The sequence below is a fragment of the Rhodnius prolixus genome, unplaced genomic scaffold (assembly GCF_049639745.1).
Source record: "Rhodnius prolixus isolate KJV_2025 unplaced genomic scaffold, Rpr scaffold_11, whole genome shotgun sequence".
NCBI lineage: Eukaryota > Metazoa > Arthropoda > Insecta > Hemiptera > Reduviidae > Rhodnius > Rhodnius prolixus.
In genome coordinates, this window is record NW_027411625.1 from 11,739,969 (window position 1) to 11,750,689 (window position 10,721).

Here is a 10,721-nt window from a genome sequence, read left to right on the forward strand (position 1 = left end):
CACATCAACCGCCTAGGGCCTAGGTCTGTCGTTATTCATGCTCAAATCTTCCACAACATTCGGCGGCATATTGTCTTTTTTTTAATACCACCTTAGAATCACTAAAAATTTAGGATTCTACAGTCAAGTTGTACTTCGAAAGATTTAAAATTACGTTTAAAGTAAATTTTACCGAAGAGTAGAATTTCTTGTAAATAAGATGACATTTTCAGCTATTTTTATTATTACGAATATTAAGGCACTATGAGTCATTACCCCCGAATTTTTTCAGCCAACTCCGGCTTCCCAAAAGTGTTCTAACGATAAAGGCACTGTCAATCACCAGAGAGAACTAAGAGTAAGAGTTTCCTTGGAACAGAAAAACCTAACGGTAGGCAGCTGAATTCGAACCCGGAACCTCCAAGTGTTAATCAAATGCTTTTAGCACTAAGCTACCTCTTTTTTCATGTAGAGCTAATTTTAGTCCTTAAAGGAAAGGTCCAGAGATCAATAACGACAGTAAAATAATTGCATGAGATTAAGTTGTATCCTTTGAAAATCCACATCTATGCTGTAAGCTAAAAATCTGGAGATTTTTCGCTGAAAGGCCGTTGCTAGATTTATTTTATTAATGCGGAGTTCCATCTACCTTTTTCAATTAAAACATATAACATTAGAAATTGTTTACCTTATCAGGGGATTTCAAGCTAGAAATGGGTATGGAAAATCGATTCATGCGAGCATAAGTTATGTTGGCAGACTGCTTAACTCTAATACCTATATAACCTGTATAACCTCCAAAAATGGTTGTTTACATCCCAAATAAAGGTCGCATGTAAATATGTAATATTGATGACTTGTTTTGAATAGAATACGTACATGGTATTTTCTTAGTTAATTTTTTACCTTTATAATATTTTATGAAATTTATTTCCGTTATTATGTATTTGAACAAGTTTAAATGTGCTTACCTAAATTTGAAATATTTTTGTATTTTATAATTTGGATAATTTGTTTTCTCCGGTCTTTCTACAATGTCTACGTAACTGGAGATGGTGAGTAAATGCTGTTTTGTACAAAATTCAAATTAGGTAAGTTTTCGAGTCCTAAAGTGATGATTATGCTCTACAAAATTCTGCATATGTTTTCTCTAAATATTCAGCGTGCGTTGTGCTGTTTACCAACAATTCCCTCCTAGTTACATATGTTCATAATGCCATTCTCGTCCTGAAATATTTGAATTAGGCGAAAGTAATATTAAAAAAAAAAAAAAAAAAAAAATACACAGTTGCTTTATGAACCAATAGAGAGTTTGTTGAGCTTTCAGGTATTATTTATGGAGAAGAAAAATAAAATGTTGAAAGTTGCTCCACACAATCCAATTATTTATTAAGCGTTTCGTTTTCGTGTTATGTATTTTTTTTTCTAAATTCCATTTTCTTTTAGATATTTTAAGAATTCTTTGATATAATTTTCCGAGAGCCGCCTTAGCTACATATCTTAACCAGTGTAAACTATAAAATGGGCAGCGTCCAGGTTGCTGGACCTTTAGGCTGCGGAAATCGTCAACCTACGCTAACCAATCCACTCATTCCATGCCCGGATGTCCAGATCTTTGTATTGAAGTTTTTTAAAGTTTTAATATTCAAGAATAAGAATTTCAAAAAGCTTCAACACATTAAAATTGCAATTGGTTTGTAGTCCTTAATTTTCAAGTGATTACTAACCTTAGAAATGAGCCCAATAGAATATATGGTTTTATTGGATATTTAGTGTAAAATTTTACTTTTTTTAGAATTACTTTGTGAAGGAGTGTTGGAGAAGCAGGATTTAGCAACCGGCTGGAGCTTGCTGGCTAGGAGTAAGGATGTGTCTGATAGCGACTGGGTCCTGTGGACCGCATTCTTGTTAAAACTAATTCCTTGGATATTTGTGCACTTGATCTTCTGTGAGCTGGTTAGGTACTGGCATGTCAAGGTAAGTAACTGTGCAACTGACTAGTGATGGCCAGTTTGTCACGAGAACACTGTCTGCATTTAACTGCTTAGTTCACTAGCATTTAGCATTTTGTAATTTAAATAAGACACTTCGTGATTTTTTTGTGCAGGCGATTACAGTTTGCCACGTGGCGATTACAATGTTCGTTTTGCATTTCTACTTTCCAATGGCGACATCCTTACTTTTAATTTTACAATTTCTATTATTTTATTTCGTAACCAAAACAAAGTCTAGATTTATGGTTTGGCTTCTGGGAATTTGCATTTTAACCTTGATCAACTCAATACCAACGGCTTTCAAGGTGAGTGAGCTAATGAACACCCGATTGCAAGTTAATATTTTTATTTATTTATTTATTTTTACAGCTGTTATAAACAAAGTTATTCAGGGAGATTTGCAAGAGATTACATAGTACCTAACTTCTTTTATACACTAATATATGTATACATATGCAATTTGCAGTATGCCTCTAAATTAGGGAAAAAAAGAAAGCAGCTTAATCATTATAGAACCACTGATAGTAATCCACATATAAACCACTACAATTTGCCATCATGTTTGTTTTTGTTATGTCACCTATCAGTTTTTGCCATTGGGTATAATAGTATTTTATTAGCTATAGAGAGAAAGGAAATAACGGCAGAAGTCCCGGATCTAGCACACTGGTAGCATAACTAATGAGGTTCAAGATCCTTTTTTAGTGCTTGACTTGTTAAGAGGTTTTCTGCTTTAAAATTACTCCAATTCTTTCAGGAGGTGAGCAGATTAGTATTAGTATTTGTAGTATCCTTTCAGAATTTCTTCCTTTGGTATTTCTGTCACTATTAACTGTCTCGGTTTTTTAGAGTGACGTTACAGAACTCCTTCATCTCTCTATTAGTATCACTTTATTTTCTGAAAGGGCACTTTTTTATCCTCTTACATCACTTTTCTAACACAAAGTGAATGTGACGGAACATCTTCCCATATAATCCCCTACAATTTTATGTTTAAAGCACTACTACATCACACACTACGACGAGCTCACTCTAAGCACCATATGTCTTGGATGGTTCCTAATTAGATGCATTGATTTTGCATTGACTTCAGTTGAGAGCAGCGCTGAGGAGGAGAACAAGTTCTTAGATTTTGCTGGGTATGCATTTTACTTGCCTTGCTTTTTCCTCGGGCCATTCATTCCGTATGACTTTTTCATCAACAAGGTAATCAATAATAATTTTCATTAAATAATAATAAAATACTGGGAATAAGAAAGATCTGTACGTTTTTCACCTTACAATTCCAAAATAATTTATATACTTATCTGTTGAGACACCTACTGCAAATATTTGTGATTATTTTCTTTAATAAAACTAATATCCGAGCCAAAAATTCCATACTCTTAAAGAACCAATGGTAGTAACATAGGCGTCGGGTCTCTGGGCTGTAAGATGTATCTAGGAGTTTTTAAAAACCTAAACTACCCGTTAGTGAGAACTTTTGAAATATCGTCTGGGGCTTGCCTTGTCTTCAAGGAGTATTTTTTTCGATAAACCAAAAAGGTTTCAAAAAAAAATTCTGGCCAGAAAAGAGTATAGTCCACAAGACCGTTAGCAACCAGTTTAAATAAATGATAATTACGTGGTTCTACCACACACCCGATCAGTAGAATTATTCCCTCAAATCTTTCTCCTTCGGGGCACAGGTACATCGAATGTAATAACTAATTAATGAACCTAATCCATTGCTTTTGTTTGTCGGCTTATTGAAATAAATTGCATCGCACATATAAATTAAAATAAATAAATCATTTGCAGTGCATATTTCATATTCGTGCAATCAAACAATTGCTCGTATGTTTCTGATTGAGACATAGCTTAATTTATCTTAATTTTTTCTGGTGCAATAATGCGCTACAGCTACGAATAGAGAATTCTCTGAAGCAAGTTGACTTTTCACGCTCTAAACTATCACGACTCTAATTAAAGTATTTACATGAAACGCCTATGCAGTTTTTTCTTTCTTTTTTTATTTGCGCATCGTATGGTCATTTGCACCCACTGTTCATTTTTCTCATTTCTTATATAAGAGCCACTAGAGGTGAGATGGTACCTATTGACTGTTGGGCTGCCATACTCATACTTTCCACAGCAAGACAGAGAGGAGTCTAGGTTACATCACGATCTAGCCGACGAGGGAATGTGATTTTATTGATTTTACCATCTCTAATTTTAGCTGTCGCTATGTAGTTGTAATCAGTACAAAGTACACTTCAGAATTCAGAAAAAAAATTGGTATCAAAACAAACTTTCACTTTAACAGTCCTCAAGGTTTGGTATTTTTACTGTTTTCCAAACTTTGAATTTTTATTAGAAGGTGCTTTTGAGAAAAGTATTCTGCCCAAGCTTCTCAGAAACCTCTGAAAACAATTTTACCATATTCACAAAATACTCTATATCTGAGTTCCGCAACCTTTTACTGTCCTTGGTTTACCAGATTCTACATTTCGTTCGGTCTAGTGTGTGCTAGGTTTTCAGTTTATATTACAAAATACATTTTCAAAAAGTTATGGGCGTATTTTTACTCTCTATTGCCGTTAATTTCGGTGTGGTATTCTATTCTGTTTGACTAAAGAGGTGCTGCCTAGTCATTCCCTCTACCAACAGTTTTTTGTTTTCGAGATGTACTGCTCTGCGACCAAAATAGACCTCTTGAGCACGTGATGAAACCATAAATAAATGGAACTGGATGAATGCTAATTCAAATCCACTTTTTTCTAAGAAAGCCTCGGTAGAAGAGGGGAGCTGGCAGATAAAGATAATCTATCCTTGTCTTAACCCCCTCCTCTCACCGTATTTCAGAAGGATATATATATATCCTTCTCTAACACGGCTATAAAGTCGGTCTTGTAATCAGCCTTAGCAACTTAGTGCGAGCTGGCTGCTGGGGCGACCATATCGCGTTTTTCTCTGATCTTCGGTAAAATTGTATTCATATATTTAACAAACAGACTAATGTTTAAAACTTTTTTTTTACAGACTGATTTCAGCCATTGATATTTGAGTTTTAAAATTTTTCAGGTATATGCAAAATATCAAGGCTGGAATAAATACAGAATAAGGAACCTCCTGTTAGACATATTTAAGTACTGTCTGTGGTATCATATCTATGAAATTGCATCGCACTATTTCTACTGCCATTCCATGCACTTTAATCCACAGGTAAAAAAAAAAAAATTTAGATTAGGTAGTGATTGACTATCAAAGCTAAGCAACCACGACCCCGTGGGCCCAATTTAGTAACCTGAGAACAAATATCCAGTCCCTATGTTTAATTTGTCATTTGACGTCAGTTTCATTTGCTTGTTGGCAGTTGCTTGTGCCACGGGGTCTATGGACTCTCAGCGGTGTAGGCCTCTGCATGGCGCAGTTCTTCTTCATCAAGTATGTCGTCATCTATGGAAGTTCCATAGCAGTGGCTCGTGCCGAAGGCTACCCGGTACCTTCGCATCCAAAATGTGTGAACAGGATTTATCGTTATTCAGACATGTGGAGAAATTTCGACAGAGGCTTCTATCTGTTCATATTCAGGTATGAAAAATAACCATTTTTTCGGAACCTCAATCGGGTACACTCTAGATCGGGATCGGGAACCTTTTTGAGACTGTCATCATCATACTAGTTCTCCTGTTTGTATCGCTTAAGCAATGTTGGGGGGGGGGGTTTTGAACAGAGAACCACTTTTACAAAAATTAGAAATATTAAAATTTAGGGATCAGTTTTAAATAAATTTCATCCTTAATTTATACAATTATCTTGTATAATTAAATATAATTTATCTTGCGTGTTTATAAAATTGGATTAGTAAGCTTTCAAGTAATATCTTTGTGTATGAAATTACTAAATTGAAATTTTTTTGTGTTCTTTATTTTCAGTTTCTATTGAAATATTGCTTGTAACTTTTATTGCATAAAAAGATCATTTAGATAAATATGAAAAGTCAATCTTGAATGTTCAAATGTACAAACTAAAAAGGTTTGACCATTTACTTATGTCATGAAAGACTATGCCTTTCAAAACCCCATTTATTACGCATCACATGTGTTATGAAGCAATAAAATTGGTTTGCATGCCTCATCTTATCCTCAATTAACACGCGTTCTTCAGAATACCACCTTCTTCTCTTGTGGTTGGGATGCCTTTTATTGCCTCACCGTCAACTGTGATTTGAAAGGGTCTCAAAAGCCAGAAGTGGCATCCAATCTAATGATTCATTTCATTCATTCATTATTATTTCGTTCATTTTATTATTATAACTAAACAGACCATTCGATTAGCTGTCTGCAACATTATTTATATTAACTTCCAGTCTGTAACTTCACTGGCCGCACATCATTGCGGTACAGTGCACTCTCGTTTTCATAGATCGAACCCAAGACCTCCAGCCTCGCTCCTAATATCCTCCCGGGATCCTCATTTTTTATTATATAATTTTTATATTTATATACAAATGAAAATGCTACAGAGATGTGCTAGAGCAATAAAAGAAGATTATGAGTCGAAGCAACAAGCTTGTGAAAACAGTATTTAGAAAAAGAACAGGAAGTTCGAAAAGCAAAAAGCGATTAAAAAATATTTCGAATTAGGGCGATTGAACGATTAAAAAGGCCTTATATAACATGTGGAAGAATTGAGCCAGAGAGATTGCCGGAATGTATGATATGAAAAATTAGTCGGAGCCAAAACAAGGAACACCTCGCTTGTTGTGGATGATGACATGGAGGAGGATGTGAGACGATGGCAGTAATGAGGTTGAGTACAAAAGCTGGAGATAAGAATGAGTGCGATGGATCGTTAAGGAGGCCCAGGTCCTTTCAAGACCGTGAGTGTCAGTGAGAGAAAAGGAAAGAGAAGGGTCTCAGTGTGGGGTGTGATCTAAAAAACGACAATATATAGAAAAATTCAGGAAAATCTTCTTGAACTTTATTTTCATCTAAAGAATTTCTAATCGAAATGGCAGGTCATTATCTGAGCTGAGAACTAAACATTCTCATCTCACTTCTCGTCATGAGAATTTCTTCACTCGAAATTTTTTGTTCCGAGTAATTCTCGCTAATTTATCAAATTTACAGAGGACAAAGACAAATAGAGGTTACTCAAAAATACTTCTTGCGCCTCAATTCTCCTAAGATACACTTTCAGGAAAAAAGTTCAAAATTCAAAAAGTTCCAAAGTTCAATTGAAGTTACATCGTCTTTACGAGAGTAGTCACTTCACGAAATTTAAAGAAATCGGCGTAAGTGGTTTTGACAAAGTGGAGTAAATCTCTTAAACCTTTAAAATTAAAAACTTAAAAAACACTTAAGGTTAACTTTTGTTAATATACTGAACTGTTAGTGTTAAGATAGACATCGCTGTATGTTCAGTATAAAGATTAAAGGTGTTTTTGTTTTTTTTAAAGGAAATCCATGTGTTTGGTACTAACTAGACAATTGGATTCGTAATATTTTTTAAAGTAATATATATTATTACTCTTACTAATAACAATGAAACAATTCGGATCTATTGAATCCAAATTGGGACAGTTTAGTAGAATTGGAAGGAGCTGTTGAAAATGGGCCCATGTAAATCAGCTTGGCTGGGCACCTTAGATAAATCGACCTAAAGTATTTTTGATGCTCTATCCAGATCTTGTTGCGGAACAAAATTAGGTGAGTGGTAGACAAGCCGGTTTGGAAAAGCTTAGATTGTTCTTGCCAGCAGTCTCTACTGAAGACCGGTGATGGTACATTGTCCGATGTACCATAAAAGTTTAGCTGCATTAATCGAAACAATCTCTTTTGTAGATGCATTTACCAGCCAATCTGTGGTGCTTCAAATCCAAGACTTCGAAAAAAGTTCTTTGCATCATTCATTAGCTTTTGTTTTGTATTCATCTGGCACGGAGTGAATCTGACAGTGTTCCTGTGGTGTGTACTGAACTACCTGGGCCTCACCATGGAGGCTCTCTGGAACGCCTCCAAGAAAACTCATCTCTATACTTTAATAAAGGTAAAACACCATTGTAAGAAAATAATTATTTTATTTATTTATCTCTTTTATAGATACGTATGTTACAGAGGAATTGGCTTATTATCAAATATTAAACAAATTCTAATAAAACAATTAACTATGCTCACGTGAATTCCAAGAGCAAAATGTTTTAAAGTTCATAAACCTTTTTAGATTAAAAAGAAAAATATTTGTATTAAGTTTTGTACACCATTATTGTACAGTAAGAACACGCGGTACTGAAGTTCCACTACAATTCAATATTTGGTGCGTTTCAGGTTCAGATGGGCAGTAGCAACATGAGGCGTTTGCACGCTTTGATCGCCTCGCCACTGTGGATTATGGCGATTGTCTCAAATTTTATTTTTTTTGGAGGTCACAACTTAGGAATCATCTATGTGCAGGAAATTCTAAAAGGTTACTTGTAGATACATCTCTGAATCTTCTTTGCAAGGAAAGCTCGGTTTCATTCAAAGATTCTTGTTTTTTCCTTTGTACTTCGTGATTGAGTGTTGCCAGAAAAACTATTCAAAGTTCCGTACTTTACGAAAATAATAAAATACAAAAAAAAAATATAGTATTTTTTTAACGAGTTTAGCAAATAGAAGATATACGTAAGTAGTAAATTTTTTTTTATATGATGTTAATATTATGCTAGAAGATCCAATAGTAAATCTTAGGCAACCTCCGCCTTTAATGATAAGGAACATCAAGGGCTGATCAACAAAAGAATTCGGCTCCCATTTGGAAGCAATGACTTAAAAGCTTTGAGTGGTATGCTGAGGCAACCAATATAAATAAAAGTTCACCGGAAAAACAAGTGGCCGCATTTTAATCGGAAAAGAAATAACCACATCAAACTGAAAAAAGACAGAGCGTTGTAAAACACGTCTTCACGGTTCAAGATAACGTAAAGTGTGACTAGTTAGACTAATAAAATTACTTTACTTTACTCTTGTCTTTCAGTTTATTCTTGGGGTAGTGAACATTTATAACTGTTTAAGGTCTCAATATTGTCTAATCGACCTTTAGTACAGTCCCATCAAGGACGAGTGACTTTCTTTTCGTCCCCTGCATACAATAAATTTATAGAAAAATTAACGAGAGAAAATAATAGTAATTAGACATATTTAATCCTCTTCTACGTCTTCTTTCAAACAATAACATATTTCCTTAGACAATCACCTCCTTTAAACTCCTTTACACCTTTTATAACAACAACAAAAAAGACAGGAATCACCTTTTGAAAACATTCTCAGTCAAATTGTCCGTTCCGCTATCACACTCAACTCTACTACACAATCACCTGATCGATAGTCGCCTTAGCGACATCACTGTCAAATCGATATGTGCACCAATTAAAATGTACAGATGCCATCACAGATTTTTATTATGTATACATATATATATTAAAATATAATCTATATTTTTTTCTTCTTTCTTGGCCTTATGCTTCTTGCAAATCAGCATCATTCATTTGTCCGTCTTTATAGGTGGTGGTATGTAAATTGTGTAGTTTTAAAAACATTATCGGCATGTATGCGTGAAAGTGAATTATACTTCAGTTTTATTAGTCCTTCCTTGTAGTTCTACACTATAGGTCTGGGTAAATGTTTGGGTGAAATATTTTAGGATTGAATTGACTTCTTCATAGTTTATTTCTGTTAGGAATTTGCTATAACCCTCTAAGGGATATTTATCAATCCCAACTAGCTACTGATCAGAATTTTCTGGGATATTTCTTATTTGTGTTATACCGATGGCACTCGCTTACGGAAAGAAGAGATTCAGGCAAATCGAAAAGGGAAAAATTTGTTAAAAAAAAAAACAAAATTGTATTCGGGGACTTTAATTGAGAACTCGAAATCAAAAGCTCGATTGTATTAAGTTCTTGCTACTTAAGTCCCTCTTGATTATTTTTTTATTTTTTTGCTAATGCTGTCTGAAGTTTGTTTGAAGTGTGTAACCGTGCAGTTAGTTTTCCTCCATTCTACCACATTTAATTGATCACTTGTGATTGCAGGTAGTTGGCTAGCTGTAGTGACACTGCTCGCAATTGCATACTGTATGAGTCAAATTTCCATAGAGACGGACCGGTTACAAGAGAACAGATGTCAAGCAAGTTCCTATAAAAGAAAATCTTTTTAGTGATGACCGCCTAAAGAAACTGAAGCACCTGCTGTAGTTACTGCTTGGGTTTGCTTCCTGAGCGAATCATTTCCAGCACAGTTATTCCGGCTATCCTTTTGAACATGCCAATTCAATATCAAAACCATACTAAAACTTGAATATAGAATTATTTATTAATTCAATCTTCGTTTCACTTTCAGTTCAGCATAATAGTATTTCATATCAGTATTTCAAATCATCTTTGCCAAAAAAATCAATTCATAGTTCTTTATTTAGAGAACAGTACAAGGTGCTGAAAAAATTAGTGAACATACAAAATTAAAGAGCTAAGTAAGCTTTAAGCTTACCATTTATAAGTCGTTTATTGTAAAATAAATGTAAGCTTCGAACACTTCTTGCACTCTCGGTGCCAAAAAATATGAAAATTGAAAAAACAAATTTGTCAAAATTGATCATTACTTTTTATTATTTATTGTTTTCATTTATTTTTAAATTATTCCACTTTTTATTTATTAATATTTAATATGCAAACTCTATTTAATATGCAAACAGTATTTATTCAAAACCATGGCTTTAAACCAGGAG

General features: G+C 34.3%; 1 protein-coding gene across 2 annotated transcripts; it reads left to right on the forward strand.

Moving 5' to 3' along the window:
• The first annotated feature begins 791 nt into the window (after nucleotides 1-791).
• rasp (protein-cysteine N-palmitoyltransferase Rasp) lies at nucleotides 792-10,377 on the forward strand. Of its 2 annotated transcripts, XM_074138124.1 has the most exons (9): nucleotides 792-1,034; nucleotides 1,775-1,956; nucleotides 2,087-2,278; nucleotides 2,973-3,179; nucleotides 5,037-5,177; nucleotides 5,329-5,546; nucleotides 7,802-8,006; nucleotides 8,285-8,423; nucleotides 10,030-10,377. In XM_074138124.1, exons 1-9 carry the CDS (start codon nucleotides 941-943, stop codon nucleotides 10,152-10,154), a joined length of 1,503 nt encoding a protein of 500 aa, XP_073994225.1. In that variant the 5' UTR covers nucleotides 792-940; the 3' UTR covers nucleotides 10,155-10,377. The 2 variants fall into 2 exon arrangements, with proteins under 2 accessions (XP_073994225.1, XP_073994226.1); XM_074138125.1 differs by lacking the exon at nucleotides 2,973-3,179.
• The last annotated feature ends 344 nt before the right edge of the window (nucleotides 10,378-10,721 follow it).

Coding starts and splice junctions, on each gene's coding strand:
- rasp (XM_074138124.1), top strand. CDS start 941: ATGTGCTTACCTAAATTTGAAATATTTTTGTATTTTATAATTTGGATA. Junction 5,547..7,801: donor TTCTATCTGTTCATATTCAG/GTATGAAAAATA, acceptor TCTCTTTTGTAG/ATGCATTTACCAGCCAATCT. Junction 8,007..8,284: donor ATCTCTATACTTTAATAAAG/GTAAAACACCAT, acceptor GGTGCGTTTCAG/GTTCAGATGGGCAGTAGCAA.